Source organism: Orcinus orca, chromosome 16 (assembly GCF_937001465.1).
Source record: "Orcinus orca chromosome 16, mOrcOrc1.1, whole genome shotgun sequence".
In the NCBI taxonomy this organism is placed as follows: domain Eukaryota; kingdom Metazoa; phylum Chordata; class Mammalia; order Artiodactyla; family Delphinidae; genus Orcinus; species Orcinus orca.
Window position 1 is genome coordinate 24,281,037 of NC_064574.1, and position 26,395 is coordinate 24,307,431.

The 26,395-nt window shown below is 42.7% G+C and overlaps 1 protein-coding gene across 1 annotated transcript in view; it reads left to right on the forward strand.

Moving 5' to 3' along the window:
- The window catches only part of LOC101270047 (fer-1-like protein 4), a 51,662-nt gene that overhangs the window by 12,980 nt on the left and 12,287 nt on the right, over positions 1-26,395 (forward strand). Inside the window, 19 exon segments of the mRNA XM_033433918.2 lie at positions 8,835-8,901; positions 8,904-8,986; positions 9,968-10,121; positions 10,276-10,406; positions 10,626-10,689; positions 10,692-10,756; positions 10,880-11,053; positions 11,501-11,617; positions 11,712-11,873; positions 14,253-14,298; positions 14,301-14,451; positions 14,530-14,540; positions 14,602-14,660; positions 14,749-14,880; positions 15,833-15,875; positions 15,966-16,066; positions 16,139-16,276; positions 16,384-16,455; positions 16,458-16,502. Of these exon segments, the coding sequence (XP_033289809.2) occupies positions 8,835-8,901; positions 8,904-8,986; positions 9,968-10,121; positions 10,276-10,406; positions 10,626-10,689; positions 10,692-10,756; positions 10,880-11,053; positions 11,501-11,617; positions 11,712-11,873; positions 14,253-14,298; positions 14,301-14,451; positions 14,530-14,540; positions 14,602-14,660; positions 14,749-14,880; positions 15,833-15,875; positions 15,966-16,066; positions 16,139-16,276; positions 16,384-16,455; positions 16,458-16,502 (1,815 nt within the window).

Genomic DNA, 26,395 nt, shown 5'->3' on the forward strand with positions numbered 1-26,395 from the left:
TTAATTTTTGGCTGCATTGGGTCTTCGTTGCAGTGTGCGGGCTTCTTACTGTGGTGGCTTCTCTTGTTGCGGAGCATGGGCTCTAGGCACGTGGGCTCAGTAGCTGTGGCTCATGGGCTCCAGAGGGCAGGCTCAGTAGTTGTGGCACACGGGTTTAGTTGCTCCACAGCATGTGGAATCTTCCCAGACCAAGGCTCAAACCCGTGTCCCCTGCATTGGCAGGTGGATTCTTAACCACTTCTCCACCAGGGAGGTCCCAAAATTACTTTATTTATTTGGAATGAAAACCTTCTATTGTCAGCTGACATTTAAAAACATTTTCTGATTTAAATATGCCTCCTGAAATAATATAGGTTAGTTTCACTATTTTTCAAACTTTGTGTAATACTGTTTATATTATTTTGCTTTTTTTAAAACTTAATATTATGTTTATTGTATGTAGCTGTAATTTGTCCATTTTCATTGCTGTATAATATCCCACTGTATGACTATACTATAATTCACTTATCCATCCCACTACTGATGGATATGTGTGTTGATTCCAACGCATGGTGGTTAGAAACAATGTTTCCAAGACTGTTTTTATACATGTCCTGGATGTAAGTGGAAGAGTCTCTAGGACAGTGATTCTCAAACTTTTTTGGTCTCAGGACTCCTTTACAGTCTTAGAGTAATTACTGGGGACCCAAATGAGCTTTTGTTTATATAGATGTATCTACTGATATTCCCTATTATATAAACTAAAACTGAAAAAATTTAAAACCATAGAAATAAAAAATTATTTATTAATTCATTTAAAATAACAATAGTAAACCTATTACATGTTTTTTTGTATATTTATATAGGGAAACATAAATATATTTTTAGAAAAATAAGTATAGGGGCTTCCCTGGTGGCACAGTGGTTGAGAGTGTGCCTGCCGATGCAGGGGACACAGGTTTGTGCCCCGGTCCGGGAAGATCCCACATGCCACGGAGCGGCTAGGCCCGTGAGCCGTGGCCACTGAGCCTGCGCGTCCGGAGACTGTGCTCCGCAACGGGAGAGGCCACAACAGTGAGAGGCCCGCGTACCGCCAAAAAAAAAAAAAAAAAAAAAAAAAAAGAAAAATAAGTAAATTCTCCAAAACAAAAAATGTAGTGAGAACAATGATATTGCTTTACATTTTTTGCAAATATCTGGCAAAGAATTTTTATACTCTGTTATATTAAAATCCATTGGTCTGTCTTGCACTTTGAATGGATCTATTATCCTTGAATGACTTTGAATCATCATACATAGGTCATTTGGAAATTTGCTTCCCTGAATTATGCATACTTTCCAAATGTTCATGCATTTCATTATACAGTATTAAGAAATCACATTCGTTAACATCATCACAAATCTCATTAGAAAAATCTTTAAGTGTTGGGAAGCTGTCAAGCTTACAATGGCTGATACAAGAGATACCGTTTTTCCAAAATTGTAATTTTCCATTTTGTTTTGTTCTTAATCTTGGAGGAAAAGCTTTCATTCTTTCACTATTAAGTATGATGTTGGCTGTGGGTTTTTCATAAATGCCCTTTATCAGGTTGAGGACGTTAACTTCTGTTCTTAGTTTTCTGAGTATGTATTTTTTTTTATCATGAAATGATGTTGAATTTTGTCAGATGCCTTTTCTGCATTAGTTGAGATACTCATTTGTGTTTTTTCCCTTTGTTCTATTATTGTGGTAAATTACATTGACTGATTTTCTTAGGTTGAAACTCTCTAGCATTCCTGAGATAAATCCCACTTGGTCATGGTATATAATCCTTTTTATATGCTGTTGGATTCAGTTTGCCAATATTTTGTTCAGAACTTATTCCTAAGGGATATATCTATATTCATAAAGGATACTATTCTGTAATTTTCTTTTCTTATGGTGTCTTTGTGTGTTTTTCATATCAGGGTAATGCTGGCCTCACAGAATGAAATAGGAAATGTTCCTTCCTTTTCTGTTTTTGGGAAGAGCTTGAGAAGTATTGGTGTTAATTCTTCTTTAAATGTTTGGTAGAATTCACCAGTGAAGCCATTTGGTCCTGAGCTTTTCTTTGTTGGGAGGTTTTTGATTACTAATTCAATCTCTTGTTTTGTCTGTTGAGATTTCTATTTCTCCTTGAGTCAGTTTAGATAAATTTTATGTTTCTAGGAATGTTCTCATGTTCATTTCTTTTTTAAAAAAATTAATTAATTTATTTTTGGCCGTGTTGGGTCTTCGTTGCTGTGCGCGGGCTTTCTTTTTTTTTTTTTTTACATAAATGCCTTTATTCTACTTCTGGTCCTCGTGGCAACTTTTTCCATCTGAAAGCTGCTCCCTGTACTTCTCGAAGCAGGAACATGAAAATGGATCAGAAGTTTCCAAACTTTTCATCATCAACCCAGTTCTAGAGGCTGGAAGTCTGGGGTCAAGGTGCCAGCGTGGTTGGGCTCTGGTGAGAGCTCTCTTCTTGGCTTGCAGATGGTTGCTTTCTTGTTGTGTCCTCACATAGCAGAGAAAGAGAAGAAAGAGAAAGAGGAAGAGGAGTAAGAGAGAAAAAGAGAGAGAGAGAGAGAGAGAGGGCTTTCTTTTTAGTTGCTGCGAGCGAGGCTACTCTTCGTTGCGGTGCACAGGCTTCTCATTGCAGTGGCTTCTCTTGTTGCTGAGCATGGGGTCTAGGTGTGCGGGTTTCAGTAGCTGTGGCATGTGGGCTCAGTAGTTGTGGCTCGTGGGCTCTAGAGCACAGGCTCAGTAGTTGTGGCACACGGGCTTATTTGCTCTGCGGCATGTGGAATCTCCCTGGACCAGGACTCAAACCTGTGTATCCTGCAATGGCAGGCGGATTCTTAACCACTGCGCCACCAGGGAAGCCCCTCATGTTCATTTCTGATTTTAGGTATTTATATCTTGTCTCTTTTATTCTTTGTCAGTCTAGCTAAAGGCTCATCAATTTTGTTGATTTTTCCAAAGAACCAACTTCTGGTTTCATTGATTCTTTTGTTTTTCTATTCTCCAGTTTATTTTTCTCCACTCTAATCTTTATTTACTTCCTTCTGCTAGCTTTGGGTTGAGTTTTCTCTTCTTTTTCTAATTCCTCAGGGTATATAGTTTGGTTATTGACTTGAGATCTTTCTCTTCTTTTTTTTTTTTATAAATTTATTTATTTATTTGTTTTTATTTTTGGCTGTGTTGGGTCTTGGTTACTTTGCATGGGCTTTCTCTAGTTGAGGCAAGTGGGGGCTACTCTTTGTTGCAGTAGGTGGACTTCTCTTTGTCGTGGCTTCTCTTGTTGCAGAGCACAGGCTCTAGAGCGCAGGCTCAGTAGTTGTGGCGCATGGGCTTAGTTGCTCTGCGACATGTGGGATCTTCCTGGGCTAGAGATCGAACCTGTGTCTCCTGCATTGGCAGGCAGATTCTTAACCACTGTGCTACCAGGGAAGACCCTCTTTCTTCTTTTTATGTAGGCATTTATAGCTATAAATTTTCCTCTGAGCCCTATCTTTGCTGCATATCATAAGTTTTGCTGTTACATTTTCATTTTCATTCACCTATAAGTATTTTCTAATTTCCTTTGTGATTTCTTCTTCGATGCAGTGTTTAAGAGTGTGTTGTTTAATTTTCACACATTTGTGAACTTTCTAGTTTTCTTTCTATTATTGATCTGTAGTTTCATTCCACTTTGGTCAAAAAAAGATACTTTGTATGATTTCAGTCTTTTAAAATGTATTATACTTGTTCTGTGACCTATATGGTCTATCCTGGAGAATGTTCTATGTGCATTTGAGAAGAATGTGTATTCTGCTGTTGGATGCATTGTTTATATATCTCTGTTAGGTCTAGCTGGTTTATAATGTTGTTCAGGTCCTCTGGTTCCTTAATGATCTTCTGTATAGGTGTTCTATCCACTATTGAAAGTGGTATATTGCAGCCTCCAATCACATGTTTTAATTCAATTATTTCCATCTGGCTCCAGTTTTCTTATGTTTGTTGAAATTATCCACTTTAAATTCTGTACTTTTCCCACTAGACCCTTTAGAATTTTTATCACAGTTATTTTAATATCGCTTTCTAATAGTTCCCACATTTGGGTTATCTGTGGGTCTACTTCTATTGATTATTCTTGTCTTGACCATGGGTCACATTTTTTGCTTTTCCTATTCTTTTTCATTAGGTACCTGGAGTTTTGTATAAAAGAACAGTAGAGGCTAAAATAAATAATATCTCCAGAGAGTTTTGATGAAGTCTACTTTAACTAATTTTTCTGTTTTTCTGTTTTCTGTTACCTGTGTAAGAAAATTTTACTACCTCCAAGCCACAAAGATATTCTCCTATGCTTTTAGGAGAATAAAGATAGTCTCCTAAAAGTTTTATGGTTTTAGATTTTACATTTGGGTCTCTAACTGTTCTCAAGTTAGTCTTTGCATATGGTGTAACATATGGGTCAAAATCCTATTTTTAAAATATGGACATTGAGATAGTCTAGCACCATATGTTGAAAAGATTTCTTTTTCCTGTTGAATTGCTTTGGCTTTTTAATTGAAAATCAAGAGGTTGTATAAGTTCCTCTGTTGAATTTTTCATTTCAATCATTGCACATTTTTTTTGCTTTGTTTTTTCTAAAATTAATTAATTATTTTTGACTGTGTTGGGTCTTCGTTGCTGCACGTGGGCTTTCTCTAGTTGTGGTGAGCGGGTGCTACACTTCGTTGCAGTGTGCAGACTTCTCATTGTGGCAGCTTCTCTTATTGATGAGCACCGGCTCTAGGCATGTGGGCTTCAGTAGTTGTGGCACACAGGCTCAGTAGTTGTGGCTCGCAGGCTCTAGAGCGCAGGCTCAGTAGCTGTGGTGCACAGGCTTAGTTGCTCTGCAGCATGTGGGATCTTCCTGGACCAGGGCTTGAACCCCTGTCCCCTGCATTGGCAGGTGGATTCTTAACCACTGAGCCACCACGGAAGTCCCTGCACTTTTAATTTCTGTAAGTTCTTTTTTTTTCAAATCCGCTGTGTTATTTTTCACTGTTTATTATTCCCGGTAAGTATTTATCAGGTTTGTCTTTTGTTTCATTTAAGAATAGTAAGCAGAGCTGTTTTTATAATGTCAGATGATTCCAGTAGTCAGTTTTTGAGGGTTTGTTTTCACTCTCTGTTTCTGCTGATACTTCCTCATGGTTGTTTCCTTCTCTGCTTAGTTGCTTTAAACTGTGAACTATTCATTATAGTTTCCTCAAAAAATTATTTGTGGGACTTCTTTGAGTCCTGGAATAAAGGTACATTCTTCCAGAAAACATATGACTTTGCTTCTGCCCTTGATCACCTTAAACTGAAATTTGATGTTTAGCAACACCCAGGCACAGTGAAAAAAATTGGCTTGTGGTTATTCTTTTCAGGGACAATTTCCAACTTCCACTACACTCAGCCAGACAACTCTCTTTGTTGATCACTGGATGTGAGAAAGTGGGGCAGGTTCCATTATGGTTTATCTTTATCCTGAAGGTGTGATTCTCTGGGGTTCTAGTTTTTAAGGAGGGGAGATATCTCCTATGAGACTCCTGTTCTGAATGGTATCTGAGCTCTTTATATTGTTTTTACTCACTGCCAGGTCATGAAAAGCTCAGGGTTGCCAGGTTTGGCAAATGCCCTTGTGGCAAAAGTTGCTGAAATGCTCTGTTAACTTCCCTGGATTCCTGTCTTCATTCAGGGCTTAGTATGATAATTCTTCATTCTTATTATCTCACCACGGCCTTTAATAAATATTTAAAAATATTTTTTCAAGTCATTTTAGTTGGTTTTAGTGAGAGGTAGGTCTTAATTCCTAGCTCATGATATTACTGGAGGTGGAAGTCAGGCATGATGATTTTCTTTTTGATAATTTTTTAAAATATTTATTTTATTGAAGTGTAATTGATTTACAATGTTGTGTTAATTTCTGCTGTACAGCAAAGGGATTCATATATAAATATATATATATACACACATATATTCAGATATGTGTGTGTGTATATATATATATATATATTCTTTTTCATATTCTTTTCCATTATGGTTTATCACGGGATACTGAATATAGTTCCCATGCTGTACAGTAAGACCTTGTTGTGTATCCATTCTATATATAATAGTTTGCAACTGCTAATCCCCAACCCCCAATCCATCTCTCCCCTACCCCCCCATTCCCTTGGCAACCACAAGTCTGTTCTCTATGTCTGTGAGTCTGTTTATGTTTCATAAATAAGTTTATTTGTGCAGTATTTTAGATTCCACATAAAGGTGATATATGGTATTTGTCTTTCTCTTTCTGACTTACTTCACTTAGTATGATAATCTCTAGGTCCATCCATGTTGCTGCAAATGGCATTATTTCATTCTTTTTTATGGCTGAGTAGTATTCCATTGTATATGTATATCACATCTTCTTTATCCATTCATCTGTTGATGGACATTTAGGTCACTTCCATGACTTGGCTATTGTGAATAGTGCTATTGTGAACATTGGGGTACATGTATCCTTTTGAATTAGAGTTTTGTCTGGATATATGCCCAGGAGTGGAATTGCTGGATCATATGGCAACTCTATTTTTAGTTTTTGAGGAACCTCCATACTGTTGTCCATAGTGGCTTCACCAATTTACATTCCCACCAACAGCATAGGAGGGTTCCCTTTTCTCCACACCCTCTCCAGCATCTGTTATTTGTAGATTTTTTTAATGATGGCCATTCTGACTGGTGTGAGGTCGTACCTCATTGTAATTTTGATTTGCATTTCTCTAATAATAGTGATGTTTGAGCATTTTTTCATGTGCCTGTTGGCCATCTGTATGTCTTTTTTGGAGAAATGTCTATTTAGGTCTTCTGCCCATTGGGTTGTTTGTTGTTTTTTGTTGTTGAGTTGTATGGTCTGTTTATATATTTTGGAAAGTAAGCCCTTGTTGGTCGCATCATTTGCAAATATTTTCTCACGGTCTGTTGGTTGTCTTTTCATTTTGTTTATGGTTTCCTTTGCTGTACAAAAGCTTGTAAGTTTGATTAGGTCCGATTTGTTTATTTTTGCTTTTATTTCTCTTTCCTTGGGAGACTGACCTAAGAAAACATTGGTACAATTTATGCCAGAGAATGTTTTGCCTGTGTTCTCTTCTAGGAGTTTTATGTTGTCCTGTCTTATATTTAAGTCTTCAAGCCATTTTGAGTTTATTTTTGTGTGTGGTGTAACTTCATTGATTTACAAGGCATGATGATTTTTAAATAGGGGAAGGAGAGGGTCAGCTTTAGAGTGATCAGTTCTAGCTATTGTTTGTTTGCTTCCTCAATGATATTTGAAGTCCTATTTTATGCCAGGCTCTGTATGAGACCCTGGGGATCCACCCCTGTCATGTTTCTTGCCCTTTTGGGGCTTATGTTCTGGCGAGGGAGATAGATTATGCATCTTAAATGCATGAGAAAAATAATGATGATCTGTAGGTATTGCTAAAGAAGATGTTATAGAAGCTAAGGGGTCAGGGGAGAACCAGCTTACATAAGGTGGTCAGGGAAGACTTCTCTGCAGAGACAGTATTTAAACTGAGACCCAGAGGATGGTAGCAAGCCAGCCATTCATGAGAGAATGAGTTGGAAGGGAAGACTGAAGACAGGAAGACTGTCTCAGTTGTCTGGACAAGAGTGGACTGTCTTGATCTAAGAGAGTGAGGAAGGGGGACATTGGCAGGACTTGGTGATTAGATGTTGGAGGAGAAGGCTGACACCAGCTCAAATACTTAGCTGATGTGAATGGGCACACAGTGGGGATCACTGGGGAGAGAGCAGGTTGAGAGGAGGGAAAAGTAAGGAAATCAGGCTGACACAGGCTCCAACATGGTGAACCCTGAAGACCTTATGCTAAGCGAAAAAAAGCCAGTCACAAAAGGACAAATGATTCCACTCATATGAGGTACTCAGAGTAGTCAAACTGATAGAGAGAAAGTAGAGTGGTGATTGTCAGGGCTGGGAGAGGGAAATGGAAAATTAGTGGGGTTTTTTTTTTTTTTCAGGCAAGGCTTTATTGGGGCCCCTGCTGCAGCAGGGGGCAGTGACAACAAATAAGTTTCCCTTGCTGGCTCGCTCCCCGAAGCGGGGCGAGCTTGTTCCTTATATGGGGTGAGGGTAGGGGTGTGTCTAGGGGTCGGGCCGGAGGGGCGGCTTAGGTGTTTTGCCCACCCCTTAGGTGGTGTGGTGTGCAGGGGGCATGCGCAGAACGCTGCTTTTGCTCCCGACCCCCTTGCTTTTGCTCCAGGCTCTTCAAAAGTGGCAGTTGGGCTTTTTGGTCTCTTTGTGTTTAACGGATACAGAGTGTCAGTTTTGCCATGAAGAAAGTTCTGGAGTGGGCGGTAGTGATGGCTGCTGAGCCTGCGCTCTAGAGCCCGTGCTCCGCAATAAGAAAAGCCACCGCAGTGAGAAGCCCGCGCACCACAACGAAGAGTAGCCCCCGCTTGCGGCAACTAGGCAAAGCTCACGTGCAGCAACAAAGACCCAAGGCAGCCAAAAAAAAAAAAAAAAAAAAGTGAATGTCATACTGAACTGTACACTTAACAGTGGTTGAGATGGTAAATTTTACGTTATGTGTATTTTAACACAATTTAAAAAAGAGAGAGACCAGAAAATAAAAGTCAGGTTGGACTTTTGAGTCTGATGTGGCCTGTGGGGCATCCACAGGGGAGAGATGTCCAGGAGGCAGGTGGCCAGATGGATCTGGGGTTGGGGGGGAGGTCAGGGCTGGAGATGGACTTTGGTCCGTCCATCCAGTGGCAGCTGTGGGAGCAGGAGATCTCAACTCCAGATTCACCTCTGTAACCCAGTTCTCTGCCTGCAGCCCCAGCAATCCCTCCTGGATGTGCTGGTCTGGAAGCTCAGTGGGCGGCGCCATGTGGCCTGGGCCCGGATCCCGCCCAGGATGTGCTGTTCTCTGTGGTGGAGGAGGAACGGGGCCGGGACTGTGGGAAGATCCAGAATCTGCTGTTCACAGTGAGGGGTCCCGGGGGCGAGGGTGCTGGGACTAGAATGGGCTGAGGCTCATAGGGCAGCACAGACATTGGGGTGGAGCCATGTGGAGCGCAACAGGGGTCCCCAAACTATTTATTTATTTGTTTATAATTTTTGGCCACGCCATGCTGCATGCGGGATCTTAGTTCCCTGACCAGGGATTGAACCCGTGCCCTCAGCAGTGAAAGTGTGGAGTCCTAACCACTGGACTGCCAGAGAATTCCCTCCAAACTATTTTTTTAAATTAAGTTTCCGGTCAAAAAGTTTTTAAATTTTATTCAATTAAAAAATGTTTTAATTAAAATTTTTTTAACTTTTAAAATTGTTTTAAAATTATTATTTTTTAAAGTGTACCAAACTCTTTTTAATTATCCAAAGTGCCAAAAGGAGATTGTGCCTTTACCCAGGTGAGCTTTGACGTGAGATAAACCCCAAATATTGTCATCTCTGGGCCTGAACTGGCCCTTTTGCTGACTAGGCTCTGACAGATGAGCAGGGTTATGAAAATGGGAGTGTGACTAATTAGTTCCTTATAAGTACAGCTGATTTGGAGGCAAAAGATTTGTAAATGAGGTGTCCCTGGGAGAGACACCAGCAGGGTTCCCTAGTGGTGAGAAGCTGTGACCACAGGGGTAAGGGACAGGGAATCTAAATGTGTTGGGGATGAGGGGACAGATGGGTGAGGGTGGAGTAGGGGAGAGCAAGCTCAGAGCATAGTTTTGGGGTCTGGGGTCTGGGCTATAGGACGTGACAGTGTTGGGGCAGGAGGGATAGGGAATGAGAGGGAGTTTAAGGGTGATGGGGCATTGGATGGAGGGCATGAGGAGGGTGGGGTACAAGGAGTACTCTTTGGATTAAGGATCTGGTGATGCAGAGAGTTGGGGCCTGCCTTGGAGGAGCAAGATGGTTGGCCTAGCTGGGGTAATAAGAGGTGGTCCCTAACATGCTTCCTCCCCGCAGCAGGCACCTGGGGAAGCCGCTGGCGAGGTCCGTGCCAAGCTGGAGCTCTTCCTGGGGCTGGAGCTGGGCAAGCAAGCCAAGGCCTGCACCTCAGAGCTCCCCCCGGACCTGCTGCCTGAGCCCTCGGCTGGGCTGCCCCTTAGCCTGGACCGGGACTGTGAGTGCGGGGCGTGGGGCAGGCGGGCCCAGTTCTCTATTTGCCCGAGGTGTGGGGCTAGATGCTCAGCTGGGGGTTCGGATCAGAGGGGTCTGGGGTCAGGGACTCCAGTGGTCCCTGAGCTAACATGACCCCTTCCTTCTCTCCACCCCAGACTTCAGCTCCTTCCAGCTCCGGGCTCACTTGTACCAGGCCCGAGGTGTGCTGGCAGCAGATGACAGTGGGCTCTCGGACCCCTTCACTCGAGTCCTCATCTCTACCCAGTGCCAGACCACAGGGTTGAGGGCTGGGCTGGGATGCTGGTGGAGGGGCACTGGGAGACAAGGCGGGGTGGAGGCTGAGCTTTTTCCAAGACCCTAAGTCTCTCTTCCTGCCTTGGATTTTCAGGACAGGATACTGGATCAGACTGCCCTGATTTAGGGGGTGGCGTAGAACCAGAGGGTCTTAGGGGTAAGGAGTTCTTCTGACAACTGCTGTTGGCTCCTTCCCTGCATGGCCCTCAAGGTCCTGGAGCAGACGCTGAGCCCTCTGTAGGATGAACTCGTGGTGTTTGATCAGTTATTCGTGGACTGAGGGAGCACCTGCAGGAGGAGCCCCCACTAGTGATTGTCAATGTCTGTGACCACAATAAGTTTGTGAGTGCGGCCTGGGCTCCACCTGGGTTCCCACCCCCAAGGATCCCTTCTTCTTGTCTTGATGTGCCCTCCCCTGGTTCTGAGCCTCTTCTACTTTTGTCTTCACTGCCCTGCTCCCCGAAGGGCCCCTCTGTGTTCCTGGGAAGGACGCTGGCCGCCCTGAGGGTAAAGCTGATGGAGGACCCTTACCAGCATCCTGAGTTGCAGTTCTTCCCCCTAAGGAAGGGGCCCCGGGCAGCCGGGGAGATCATCGCCACCTTTGAACTCATTGAACTGGACTACAGTAGTTGACTTGAGGTCAGAGTGCTGTGGTCTAGCTGGACACACCGTGGATCGCTTCTGCTATTTGTTTAGGTCATCCAGCTCCAGGGATGTGGGCATGTCCCAGGGCTACCCCTCCAACTCCCTTACCCCCAGAGAATGCAGGCTGCAGGTCTGTCCTGGGACCGCCTCATTGGACCTCCTGACTCCAGGTAACACTTGAAGTAGACCTACCCTAGCTTCACCTTGCCAGGCCTCCAACCCCAGAGAACCCAAGCCCGGGTTGACCCTCATGCCTCAGACACCCATCCTCCTTCCTGTACATGGCTGTTTCCTGAGACACCCCCCTCCCATCAATCCAGCCTTGCCAGGTTCCTCTGGTTTTATATTTCACCAGCAGTCCTTCATTTCTTTTCCCCGAGCCCAGGCTTTCCCTCCTTTGGCCTGACTCCTCTTTGACCTCTGATCTCTTGCTCCCTTCAGCCCTCAGTGCCTAGTGATGTGGAGCCCCGGGACCTGACCGCCCTGGTTGAGCCCCTCTCCGGACGCCTATCCCTGCCACCGCACGTGCGCCCGCTGCTTAGGGAGTTCCATGTTGAGGTAGCACCAGGCACTCACATCCTCCTCCCTTCCCTACACCCGGGTGTCCTTCAGTCAGGTACAGGCCCCTGAATCTCCCACTTCCCAGCCCCAGGTACTGTTCTGGGGTTTGAGGGGCCTTGGCCGTGTGCATCTGTTTGAGGTGGAGCAGCCCCAGGTTGTGCTGGAGGTGGCCGGTCGGCGAGTGGAGTCCGAGGTCCTGACCAGTTACCGTGAGAACCCCAATTTCACTGAGCTCGTCAGGCATCTGACAGTGGTGAGGACATGGGCTGGAGGCAGGAAGTCTGGGCTGAGAAATGAAAGAGGGCAGTGGGATAGTGAATTCCCGGCTGGTTATATTACATTAACCCAGGGGTCACCAAATTTTCTATAAAGCGCCAAATAGTAAATATTTTAGGCTTTGTGGGCCATACAGTCTCAGTTGCAGTTACTCAACTCTGCCATCATAGCATGTAATCATCCATAGGTGACAAGGAAATGAATGAGTATGGCAGTTCCAATAAAACTTTATTTACAAAAACTGACAGCAGGCCAGATTTGGTTTACAGGCAATAATTGGCTGATCCCTGGATTAATTCATGAACTTGTTTTGCTCTGTTGGCTCTGTTGATTGAGTGGATTAGCCAAAAGTCATGAAGTGTGAGTCCAAAGGAATCTGAGACACCAGGGGCCATGAAGACAAATACATTCTTTGTTTAATTTGTAATTACTGTACTCTAGTATGGGCTTTGGAGTCAAATTCTGGCAATGTCACTTAGGAGCCTGTCAAATCACTTGTCTGATTTGAGCTTTAGTTTTTCTGTTTGTTTGTTTAAAAAAGGGATGAAAGGGTGCTATAAGGAGCCAATGAAAGAAAGGATCTTGGTGAAAGGGCTTTGTAAACTGAAGAGTGCTGTGCAGGGGCAAGGCGGGGACTGGGACAAAGCACAGTGGTTCCCGACTGCAAGGGGGAGCACAGCAACAGCAACAACAAAACGCAACACTATTTCATGACTCTGTTTCACACGCAGCAGTTTTCAGTTTGAAAACTTCATTGTGCTATAAGATGATGAAACTGAAAGCACTTTGCTCGCTGAACTTCTAGGGGGTGTTCCTCTCATTTCCCATTTCATAGTGCAAGTTGAGGAAAACACCCCTCTCTCCACTGTGCACCTGAAAAGAATGTGAATGCTTCGTTGTTGGGTGGAATGTTCTATATCAGATACCAGTCAGGTCAAGTTGGGTTGATAGTATTATTCAAGCTTTCCTAAAAAAAGCCTCCTTGGGAATTTTATGTCTAGTTGTTCTATCCATTATTGAGAATATGGTATTGAAGTTTCCAACTTTTGTTGAATTGTTTCTCCCTTTATTTTTTTATCTTTTATTTATTTATTTTTTTTGCGGTACGCGGGCCTCTCACTGTTGTGGCCTCTCCCGTTGCGGAGCACAGGCTCCAGACGCGCAGGCTCAGCGGCCATGGCTCACGGGCCCAGCCGCTCCGCGGCATGTGGGATCTTCCCGGACCGGGGCACGAACCCGTGTCCCCTGCATCAGCAGGAGGACTCTCAACCACTGCGCCACCAGGGAAGCCCTATTTTTTTGTCTTTTTTTACTTGTATTTTCAGTTTTTGTTGTTAGGTGCATATATATTTATAATTGTTATAACTTCCTATGAATCGATCTGTTTATCATTATAAAATGTCCTTGTTTGTCTCTAGTTTGTCTCTCTTTTTTGTCTTAAAGACTATTTGTCTGATAATATAGCTACTCTAGTTCTCTATGGTTAGTATTTGCATGGCATATGTTTCCCCATCCTTTTACCTTCAACCTATATGTATCTCACGAAAGAGCATCTCTTAAACAGCATGTAGTTGCATCTTTTTTTTTAATCCGTTTGACAATCTCTGTCTTTGAACTGTTTAATACAGTCACATTTGATGTTATTATTGATATGGTTGGATTTACATTTGCCTCTTTGCTATTTGTTTTCTATAAGTCTCATATTTTTCGTTCTTCCTTTACTGCCTTCTTTTGTATTACATAGATATTTGTTAGTATACTGCTTTAATTCCTTAGTTGATATTTACTTAGTAGCTGCTCTAGGGATTACAGTATGCATACTGATTTTTCACAATCTATTTCAGATTAATACTCATTTAGTTCCAGTAAAATAGAAATACTTTTCTCCATTATAACTCCATTCATTCCTCCCCCCTTTTGTGCTGTAACTGTCACATATATGTAAAATAAAGCCAACAATACAGTATTATAACTGTTGTCCCTGCCCCTCGCTTAGGATCCATTGATAGATATAGAATTTCTGGATTAAAGAGCATACGTAGTTTTATGGTTCTAAATCTATATTAGCAAACTGAGCATTGGTCCTTTACATAATGATAATAACAACAACAACCTCATATTTCTGATGGCGCTTTGTAGGTTCCAAAGAATTTTTGTACTGTTATATCATTTGATACAATAGTCTTTCCAGTCCAGGATTGTGTCCCCTTTTTAGCTGGGAAATGGGTTCAGAAAGCAATGACTCACCAGAGATGACTCAGTGAGGCTGTGGGCTTTGAATGCGTATTTAGCTACACTGTTTTCTCATCTATCTCTGCTGCTGCCTCTCCTCCCTCCACAGTCTGCAGAGGCACAGGTCCTCTCTCCCTACCCCCAGGACCTGCCAGAGCAGCCTTATCTGCGGCTCCCCTCAGCATCCTGGTGATTGAGTGCTGGGCCTTTGGCCGCACAGTGCTCGTGGGTTCCCACATTGTCCCCCATATGCTGAGAGTCACACTCTGGAGTCAGGAGGATCCCCCTGAGGGGGAAGGAGAGGAGGAGACAGGGTGCCCAAGGTACCTCAAGGTAAGGGGCTTTCCCCTTAGGGGCCACCAGACAGAAGTCCATCTGGTTCCTGGCTGAGATGGCTCCAGGGGACCCTCCAGTGGAGCACTGAGTCTGGCTTCTGCTTATCTGACCTCCTGGTGTCTTTTATCCCCACTCAGAACAGAGGTCCCGCGATCCCTTCTTGGCTGAAGTGGGGATACTCAGGCGGCTCCTAAAGGTGATGGAGTATGGGGGATGGGTGGAGAAGGGACTGGCGGGGCTTGGCGTGGTGCTAGGTTAGAGGTGCTGAGTTCTTGCTCCCTCAGGCTCCTCTGAAGAAGCTCCCTCTGGGAGGCCTCCTGAATCAAGGCCCAGAGCTGGAGGAGGACATCCCAGATCCTGAAGAGCTCGACTGGTGGTCCAAGTACTATGCATCTCTGCAGGAGCTCCAGGGGCAGGCGGGAGCAGAGCAGGCTTCTGCGGGTTGAGGGGCTGGAGACGGAGGAGGGTAAATGGGAAGAAGAAGGATCTCACCAAACATGGAGCTCTACAGTTTTTCAGAACTCTTTGTTACAGCCATCTTTTCTCATCTTCACAACAATTTGAGAAGCTGGGGATTATTAACTCCATTATCTGGAGCTGTCTTGTCCAACAGAAATATCGTGTGAGCCACATATGTAATTTTAACTTTTGTAGTAGCCACATTAAAAAAAAGTAAAAGGAAACAGATGAAAATGATTTTAATAATATATTTTATTTAACCTAGTATATCTATAGTATCATTTCAAGAAGTAACCATTATAAACAATTAATAGTGAGATTTTTTTAATTAATAGATTTATTTAATTTATTTATTTATGGCTGTGTTGGGTCTTTGTTGCTGGGCGTGGGCTTTCTCTAGTTGTGGTGAGCGGGGGCTATTCTTTGTTGCAGTACGAGGGCTTCTCATTGCGGTGGCTTCTCTTGCTGCGCAGCATAGGCTCTAGAGCGCAGGCTCAGTAGTTGTGTCGCACAGGCTTAGTTGCTCCGCGGCATGTGGGGTCTTCCCAGACCAGGACTCGAACCCGTGTCCCCTGCATTGGCAGGTGAATTCTTAACCACTGTGCCCCCAGGGAAAGCTCAATAATGAGATATTTTATAATCTTATTTTATACTAGTCTTTAAAATCTGGTGTGTAGTTTATGCTTCCAGCACATCTCAGTTTGGACCAGATGCATTTCAAGTGCTCAACAGCCACATGTACCTGGTGGTTACATATCAGGACTATAGGATAAACTAAGGCTTTGAAAATGCAAGTGGCTTACCCAGCTGGAACTTGAGCTAAAGTTTTCCAACTCCCTATCCTGGAAAAGGGGTAGATTAAGGAGGTAAAGGGTAGGGAAGAATCTTTGACCTGCGCTTTGATTTCAGACCAACTTTGATGAGGATGAAATGGATGATGTTGGGGATTCAGGTAAGAGATTGGCTTTCTTGTTTTTCCTCTTTGTGTCTCCCTCCCTCCCCCACACCAGTATTTCTAATGGGGCATTTCTGCTGTTCCCAGATGGGGGCAATCTCCTTTCTGTGGATGGGGAAGCCCAAGACCAGGGTAAGGCTGAAGTCAAAGGCTCTGTGTCCCAGAAAAAAGCAATCGCCACTCTGAAGGTGACGGGGTGTTGCAAGAGGGGATTCTGCTCGGATTCTGGACGAGCTGTCACTGAGGCCCTCGCCTTTCAGATTTACAACAGCTCCCTGGAAGAAGAGTTTAACCACTTTGAAGACTGGCTGAATGTGTTTCCCCTGTATCGAGGGCAAGGAGGTCAGGATGGAGATGGAGAGGAAGAAAGGTCTGGAAACCTTGTGGGCAAGTTCAAGGTATGTTTCGGGAAGGAATGGGGGACCAGGGAGCACAAGTGGGGATGCAGGAAGAAGACTGTCTTACCAGTGTTTTTTCTGCTCCATACCCCCCCCATCCCACCCAGGGCTCCTACCTCATTTACCCTGAATCAGAGGCAGTGTCCTTTTCTGATCCCCAGATCTCCAGGGGGATCCCACACAGAATCGGCCCATCAAGCTCCTAGTCAGAGTATATGTTGTAAAGGTGAGCATCCATTGGCGTGGCACGCCTCTAACTCCGGCAAAGGTAATGTACACAAAACCTACAGACTGAAGGGATCAGAGTCCAGCTTTTTCATTTTTCAGATGGGAAATCTTAGGCACAAACTTAAGAGACTTCACAGGGTTACACATCCTGCTCACGGCAGAACCTGAATTTAGAGCTTAGATCCCCTAATTCCTTATTTGTAGTTCTAGTCTCATAGAATGGGGAGTATAATTCCAGGAAGGGCACAACTCTGTAAAGCTTTGTGATGGCCTGTCATCAAATACCTTTGTACAGGTCCTCCCATTGCTGCAGTTTTCATACAGTGCTCAACAGGGCCCTGCAGTTTCCTTAAAGGCATCTCAGGGAGTGAGAGGGGAATGAGTGGGTTGCTACCCCTTCACTCCCGGCACAGAACAGATGCTGTACTTTTATCTAGTTTAAATATAGGCATTCTGACTAAGATGTAATTTCAAGAAACATTCTGTGGCACTCTTCTACCATAATGTAAGCATCCTAGTGCATACATCAGAGAGTAGACATCATCTGGACCTTCTACTTCTAGCAACATTGCAGACCAGATGGTCTGAAATAAATTCTTGATATAATAGATCTAGAAATGCTAGATAAACAATCTTTTAAACAAATGCTAAGCTCATAAGAAAGGGAATTCCCAATGGGCCAAAATGAGAAAACAGCAGGAATCCCTGAACAAGCCCTGAAGTCAGATTCTCTTGAGAGGATTTGTCCATACCTGGACCCCAAGCCTTAGGTTCTAATATCTAATAGCCTATACAAGGTGGGAGACACAACCAAGACCCTTGCTCGAAGCAGCACCCAGGAAGGGCTCTACTCTCAGTGAAAGGTGGGCAAGAGGAAGCCCACCCACTGGGAAAGAAGCCTGTAAGGTAAATGGTCTATCTCAGCCTCTGTTCCAATTGGGGGAAATAGAAAAAATGTCTTCCCTGAGGATTTACTATTAGAGTTTTGCCCTCACATTGATTTAAGACTTGAATTTTTATTATCTGCTTAGTCCACAAAACTCAAACTTGAGAGATTGGCTTAAAGTAGTCCCAAATCAGGCTTCACAGACTTCCCTAGATTTAGATAACCAAATTTGGGTTCACAATCCCAAATTATAAAATATATAAGAAAACAATCTCAGGAAAATTTGTCAGAAAGACACAACACAAAAGAGAATTAGATCTCTAAGGGCTTTGGATGTTAGCATTTTCAAATATTAGAAATATAAAACAGCTTAAAATTACTTCACAGTTTAAAACAGTTTAAAATGATTTCACACGCAGAGAACAAAAGGCTATAAAAATTGGGCAGATTTGAAAATAATAAAATAAAATTTCTAAAGATGGAAGACCATTAAAAATCAAATCTTATTAAATGCCCATACATAGCAGAAGGGTTGAATAAACTATGCTATGTCCGTACAACAGAGTACTATGCAGCTGTAAAATAAAATGAAGAAGATTTCTGTCAACTGATACGAAGTGTTTTTAGATTCCACATATAAGCGACATCATATGGTATTTATCTTTCTCTTTCTGACTTATTTCACTTAGTATGATAATCTCTAGGTCCATCCATGTTGCTGCAAATAGCATTATTTCATTTTTTTATGGCTGAGTATTATTCCATTGTATATATGTACCACATCTTCTTTATCCATTCATCTGTCGATGGGCATTTAGGTTGCTTCCATGTCTTGGCTATCATGAGTAGTGCTGCTATGAACATAGGGGTGCATGTATCTTTTTTTGGTTATATTTTATTTATTTATTTACTTGTTATTATTTTTTTGGCTGCACTGTGCGACATGCAGGATCTTATTTCCCTGACCAGGGATCGAACCTGTACCCCCTACAGTGGAAGCGCAGAGTCCTAACCACCGGACCACCAGGGAATTCCCTGTATCTTTTTTTTTTTAATTTTATTTATTTTTGGCTGCATTGGGTCTTCGTTGCTGCGCGTGGGCTTTCTCTAGTTGTGGCAAGTGGGGGCTACTCTTTGTTGCGATGCGCAGGATTCTCATTGTGGTGGCTTCTCTTGTTGTGGAGCATAGGCTCTAGGTGCACAGGCTCAGTAGTTGTGGCACATGGGCTTAGTTGCTCCACAGCATGTGGGATCTTCCCGGACCAGAGCTTGAACCCGTGTCCCCTGCATTGGCAGGCAGATTCTTAACCACTGTGCCACCAGGGAAGCCCTCCCTGTATGTTTCTGAATTATAGTTTTTTCAGGATATATGCCCAGGAGTGGGATTGCTGGATCACATGGCAACTCTATTTTTAGTGTTTTGAGGAATCTTCATACTGTTAAAAACACCTTTTAGGACTTCCATGGTGGCACAGTGGTTAAGAATCCACCTGCCAATGCAGGGGAGATGGGTTTGAGCCCTGGTCCGGGAAGATCCCACATGCTGCAGAGCAGCTAAGCCTGTGCGCCACAACTACTGAGCTCACATGCCACAACTACTGAAGCCCACGTGCCTAGAGCCTGTGCTCTGCCACAAGAGAAGCCACCACAATGAGAAGCCCACGCACCACAACGAAGAGTAGCTCCTGCTTGCCGCAACTAGAGAAAGTCCGTGCATAGCAATGAAGGCCCAATGCAGCCAAAAATAAAATATAAATAAGTAAATAAATTTATTATTTTTTTCATTTTAACATCTTTACTGGAGTATAATTGCTTTACAATGGTATGTTAGTTTCAGCTTCACAACAAAATGAATCAGTTATATATATACATATGTTCCCATATCTCTTCCCGCTTGTGTCTCCCTCCCTTCCACCCTCCCTATCCCAGCCCTCCAGGCGGTCACAAAGCACCGAGCTGATCTCCCTGTGCTATGCGGCTGCTTCCCACTAGCTATCTACCTTACGTTTGGTAGTGTATATATGTCCATGCCTCTCTCTTGCTTTGTCACAGTTTACCCTTCTCCCTCCCCATATCCTCAAGTCCATTCTCTAGTAAGTCTGTGTCTTTATTCCTGTTTCACCCCTAGGTTCTTCATGACATTTTTTTCTCTTAAATTCCATATATATGTGTTAGCATACGGTATTTGTCTCTCTCTTTCTGACTTACTTCACTCTGTATGACAGACTCTAGATCTATCCACCTCATTACAAATAGCTCAATTTCGTTTCTTTTTATGGCTGAGTAATATTCCATTGTATATATGTGCCACATCTTCTTTATCCATTCATCCAATGATGGACACTTAGGTTGTTTCCATCTCTGGGCTATTGTAAATAGAGCTGCAATGAACATTTTGGTACATGATTCTTTTTGAATTATGGTTTTCTCAGGGTATATGCCTAGTAGTGGGATTACTGGGTCATATGGTAGTTCTATTTGTAGTTTTTTTTTTTTTTTCTGCGGTACGCGGGCCTCTCACTGCTGTGGTCTCTCCCGTTGCGGAGCACAGGCGCCGGACGCGCAGGCTGAGCGGCCATGGCTCACGGGCCCAGCCGCTCCACGGCATGTGGGATCTTCCCAGACTGGGGCACGAACCGGTGTCCCCTGCATCGGCAGTCGGACTCTCAACCACTGCGCCACCAGGGAAGCCCTATTTGTAGTTTTTCAAGGAACCTCCATACTGTTTTCCACAGTGGCTGTATCAATTTACATTCCCACCAACAGTGTAAGAGGGTTCCCTTTTCTCCACACCCTCTCCAGCATTTATTGTTTCTAGATTTTTTGATGATGGCCATTCTGACTGGTGTGAGATGATATCTCATTGTAGTTTTGATTTGCATTTCTCTAATGATTAGTGATGTTGAGCATTCTTTCATGTGTTTGTTGGCAATCTGTATATCTTCTTTGGAGAAATGTCTATTTAGGTCTTCTGCCCATTTTTGGATTGGGTTGTTTGTTTTTTTGTTATTAAGCTGCATGAGCTGCTTATAAATTTTGGAGATTAATCCTTTGTCAGTTGCTTCATTTGCAAATATTTTCTCCCATTCTGAGGGTTGTCTTTTGGTCTTGTTTATGGTTTCCTTTGCTGTGCAAAAGCTTTTAAGTTTCATTAGGTCCCATTTGTTTATTTTTGTTTTTATTTCCATTTCTCTAGGAGGTGGGTCAAAAAGGACCTTGCTGTGATTTATCTCATAGAGTGTCCTGCCTATCTTTTCCTCTAAGGGTTTGATAGTTTCTGGCCTTACATTTAGGTCTTTAATCCATTTTGAGCTTATTTTTGTGTATGGTGTTAGGGAGTGATCTAATCTCATACTTTTACATGTAGCTGTCCAGTTTTCCCAGCACCACTTATTGAAGAGGCTGTCCTTTCTCCACTGTACATTCCTGCCTCCTTTATCAAAGATAAGGTGACCATATGTGCGTGGGTTTATCTCTGGGCTTTCTATCCTGTTCCATTGATCTATATTTCTGTTTTTGTGCCAGTACCATACTGTCTTGATTACTGTAGCTTTGTAGTACTGTCTGAAGTCAGGAAGCCTGATTCCTCCAGCTCCGTTTTTTGTTCTCAAGATTGCTTTGGCTATTTGGGGTCTTTTGTGTTTCCATACAAATTGTGAAATTTTTTGTTCTAGTTCTGTGAAAAATGCCAGTGGTAGTTTGATAGGGATTGCATTGAATCTGTAGATTGCTTTGGGTAGTAGAGTCATTTTCACAATGTTGATTCTTCCAATCCAAAAACATGGTATATCTCTACATCTATTTGTATCATCTTTAATTTCTTTCATCAGTGTCTTATAATTTTCTGCATACAGGTCTTTTGTCTCCTTAGGTAGGTTTATTCCTAGATATTTTTTTCTTTTTGTTGCAATGGTAAATGGGAGTGTTTTCTTGATTTCACTTTCAGATTTTTCATCCTTAGTGTATAGGAATGCCAAAGATTTCTGTGCATTAATTTTGTACCCTGCTACTTTACCAAATTCATTGATTAGCTCTAGTAGTTTTCTGGTAGCATCTTTAGGATTCTCTATGTATAGTATCATGTCATCTGCAAATAGTGACAGCTTTACTTCTTCTTTTCCGATTTGGATTCCTTTTATTTCCTTTTTTTCTCTGATTGCTGTGGCTAAAACTTCCCAAACTATGTTGAATAAGAGTGGTGAGAGTGGGCAACCTTGTCTTGTTCCTGATCTTAGAGGAAATGCTTTCAGTTTTTCACCATTGAGGACAATGTTGGCTGTGGGTTTGTCATATATGGCCTTTATTATGTTGAGGAAAGTTCCCTCTATGCCTACTTTCTGCAGGGTTTTTATCATAAATTGGTGTTGAATTTTGTCAAAAGCTTTCTCTGCATCTCTTGAGATGATCATATGGTTTTTCTCCTTCAGTTTGTTAATATGGTGTATCACGTTGATTGATTTGCGTATATTGAAGAATCCTTGCATTCCTGGAATAAACCCCACTTGATCATGGTGTATGATCCGTTTAATGTGCTGTTGGATTCTGTTTGCTAGTATTTTGTTGAGGATTTTTGCATCTATGTTCATCAGTGATATTGGCCTGTAGTTTTCTTTCTTTGTGACATCCTTGTCTGGTTTTGGTATCAGGGTGATGGTGGCCTCGTAGAATGAGTTGGGGAGTGTTCCTCCCTCTGCTATATTTTGGAAGAGTTTGAGAAGGATAGGTGTTAGCTCTTCTCTAAATGTTTGATAGAATTCGCCTGTGAAGCCATCTGGTCCTGGGCTTTTGTTTGTTAGAAGATTTTTAATCGCAGTTTCAATTTCAGTGCTTGTGATTGGTCTGTTCATATTTTCTATTTCTTCCTGATTCAGTCTTGGCAGGTTGTGCCTTTCTAAGAATTTGTCCATTTCTTCATGGTTGTCCATTTTATTGGCATAGAGTTGCTTGTAGTAATCTCTCATGATCTTTTGTATTTCTGCAGTGTCAGTTGTTACTTCTCCTTTTTCATTTCTAATTCTACTGATTTCAGTCTTCTCCCTTTTTTTCTTGATGAGTCTGGCTAATGGTTTATCAATTTTGTTTATCTTCTCAAAGAACCAGCTTTTAGTTTTACTGATCTTTGCTATCGTTTCCTTCATTTCTTTTTCATTTATTTCTGATCTGATTTTTATGATTTCTTTCCTTCTGCTAAGTTTGGGGTTTTTTTGTTCTTCTTTCTCTAATTGCTTTAGGTGCAAGGTTAGGTTGTTTATTCGAGATGTTTCCTGTTTCTTAAGGTAGGATTGTATTGCTATAAACTTCCCTCTTAGAACTGCTTTTGCTGCATCCCATAGATTTTGAGTCGTCGTGTCTCCATTGTCATTTGTTTCTAGGTAGTTTTTGATTTCCTCTTTGATTTCTTCAGTGATCACTTCATTATTAAGTAGTCTATTGTTTAGCCTCCATGTGTTTGTATTTTTTACAGATCTTTTCCTGTAATTGATATCTAGTCTCATAGCATTGTGGTCAGAAAAGATACTTGATACAATTTCAATTTTCTTAAATTTACCAAGGCTTGATTTGTGACCCAAGATATGATCTATCCTGGAGAATGTTCCATGAGCACTAGAGAAAAATGTGTATTCTGTTGTTTTTGGATGGAATGTCCTATAAATATCAATTAAGTCCATCTTGTTTAATGTATCATTTAAAGCTTGTGTTTCCTTATTTATTTTCATTTTGCATGATCTGTCCATTGGTGAAAGTGGGGTGTTAAAGTCCCCGACTATGAATGTGTTACTGTCGATTTCCCCTTTTATGGCTGTTAGTATTTGCCTTATGTATTGAGGTGCTCCTATGTTGGGTGCATAAATATTTACAATTGTTATATCTTCTTCTTGGATCGATCCCTTGATCCTTACGTAGTGTCCTTCTTTGTCTCTTCTAATAGTCTTTATTTTAAAGTCTATTTTGTCTGATATGAGAATTGCTACTCCAGCTTTCTTTTGGTTTCCATTTGCATGAAATACCTTTTTCCATCCCCTTACTTTCAGTCTGTGTGTGTCTCTAGGTCTGAAGTGGGTCTCTTGTAGACAGCAAATATATGCGTCTTATTTTTGTATCCATTCAGCCAATCTGTGTCTTTTGGTGGGAGCATTTAGTCCATTTACGTTTAAGGTAATTATTGATATGTATGTTCCTATTCCTATTTTCTTAATTGTTTTGGGTTCGTTATTGTAGGTCTTTTCCTTCTCTTGTGTTTCTTGCCTAGAGAAGTTCCTTTAGCAGTTGTTGTATAGCTGGTTTGGTGGTGCTGAACTCTCTCAGCTTTTGCTTGTCTGTAAAGGTTTTAATTTCTCCATCAAATCTGAATGAGATCCTTGCTGGGTAGAGTAATCTTGGTTGCAGGTTTTTCTCCTTCATCACTTTCAATATGTCCTGCCACTCCCTTCTGGCTTCCAGAGTTTCTGCTGAAAGATCAGCTGTTAACCTTACGGGGATTCCCTTGTGTGTTATTTGTTGTTTTTCCCTTGCTGCTTTTAATATGTTTTCTTTGTATTTAATTTTTGACAGTTTGATTAGTATGTGTCTTGGCATATTTCTCCTTGGATTTATCCTGTATGGGACTCTCTGTGCTTCCTGGACTTGATTAACTATTTCCTTTCCCATATTAGGGAAGTTTTCAACTATAATCTCTTCAAATATTTTCTCAGTCCCTTTCTTTTTCACTTCTTCTGGAACCCCTATAATTCGAATGTTGGTGCGTTTAATGTTGTCCCAGAGGTCTCTGAGACTGTTCTCAGTTCTTTTCATTCTTTTTTCTTTATTCTGCTCTGCAGTAGTTATTTCCACTATTTTATCTTCCAGGTCACTTATCCGTTCTTCTGCCTCAGTTATTCTATTGATCCCATCTAGAGTATTTTTCATTTCATTTATTGTGTTGTTCATCATTGTTTGTTTCATCTTTAGTTCTTCTAGGTCCTTGTTAAATGTTTCTTGCATTTTGACTATTCTATTTCCAAGATTTTGGATCATCTTTACTATCATTATTCTGAATTCTTTTTCAGGTAGACTGCCTATTTCCTCTTCATTTGTTAGGTCTGGTGGGTTTTTATCTTGCTCCTTCATCTGCTGTGTGTTTTTCTGTCTTTTCATTTTGCTTATCTTACTGTGTTTGGGGTCTCCTTTTTGCAGGCTGCAGGTTCGTAGTTCCTGTTGTTTTTGGTGTCTGTCCCCAGTGGCTAAGGTTGGTTCAGTGGGTTGTGTAGGCTTCCTGGTGGAGGGGACTAGTGCCTGTGTTCTGGTGGATGAGGCTGGATCTTGTCTTTCTGGTGGGCAGGTCCATGTCTGGTGGTGTGTTTTGGGGTGTCTGTTGACTTATTATGATTTTGGGCAGCCTCTCTGCTAATGGGTGGTGTTGTGTTTCTGTCTTGCTAGTTGTTTGGCATAGGATGTCCAGCACTGTAGCTTGCTGGTCGTTGAGTGAAGCTGGGTGCTGGTGTTGAGATGGAGATCTCTGGGAGATTTTCGCCATTTGATATTATGTGCAGCTGGGAGGTCTCTTGTGGACCAGTGTCCTGAAGTTGGCTCTCCCACCTCAGAGGCACAGCACTAACTCCTGGCTGCAGCACCAAGAGCCTTTCATCCACACAGCTCAGAAGAAAAGGGAGAAAAAGTAGAAAGAAAGAATTAGTAGAAGTAGATAGAAAGGAGGGAGGGAGGGAGGGAGGGAGCAAGGAAGGAAGGAGGGAAGGAAGAAAAAAAGAAAGAAAGAAGATAACGTAAAATAAAATAAAATATAATAAAGTTATTGAAATAAAAAAATAATTATTAAGAGGAAACAAAAAACAAAAATACGGATGGACAGAACCCTGGAACAAATGGTGGAAGCAAAGCTATACAGACAAAATCTCACACAGAAGCATACACATACACACTCACAAAAAGAGGAAAAGAGGAAAAAATCATAAATGTTGCTCTCAAAGTCCACCTCCTCAATTTGGGATGATTCGTTGTCTAAAGGAAGGAAGGAAGGAAAGAAAGAACGAAGATAAAATAAAATAAGTTTATTAAAATAAAAAGTAATTATTAAGAAAAAAATTTAAAAAAAAGACGAACGGATAGAACCCTCGGACAAATGGTGGAAGCAAAGCTATACAGACAAAATCTCACACAGAAGCATACACATACACACAAAAAAAGGAAAAGGGGAAAGAGTAATAAATCTTGCTCTCAAAGTCCACCTCCTTAATTTGGGATGATTCGTTGTCTATTCATGTATTCCACAGATGCAGGGTACATCAGGTTGATTGTGGAGCTTTAATCTGCTGCTTCTGCGGCTGCTGGGAGAGATTTCCCTTTCTCTTCTTTGTTCTCACAGCTCCCAGGGGCTCAGCTTTGGATTCGGCCCCGCCTGTGCGTGTAGGTCGCCGGAGGGCGTCTGTTCTTTGCTCAGACAGGACGTGGTTAAAGGAGCCGCTGATTCGGAGGCTCTGGCTCACTCAGGCCGGGGGTAGGGAGGGTCACGGAGTGACCTGCAGCGGCAGAGGCCAGCGTGACGTTGCACCAGCCTGAGGCGCGCCGTGCGTTCTCCCTGGGGAGTTGTCCCTGGATCCCGGGACCCTGGCAGTGGTGGGCTGCACAGGCTCCCCGGAAGGGGGGTGTGGATAGTGACCTGTGTTCGCACACAGGCTTCTTGGTGGCAGCAGCAGCAGCCTTAGCGTCTCATGCCCGTCTCTGGGGTCCGCGCTTTTAGCCACGGCTCGCGCCCGTCTCTGGAGCTCCTTTAAGCGGCGCTCTTAATCCCCTCTCCTCGCGCACCAGGAAATAAAGAGGGAAGAAAAAGTCTCTTGCCTCTTCTGCAGGTCCAGACTTTTCCCCGGACTCCCTCCCGGCCAGCCGTGGCGCACTAACCCCCTGCAGGCTGTGTTCACGCCGCCAACCCCAGTCCTCTCCCTGGGCTCTGACCGAAGCCCCGCCCCCTCTGGCGGGGGAGCAGACAAGCCTCTCGGGCTGGTGAGTGCCGG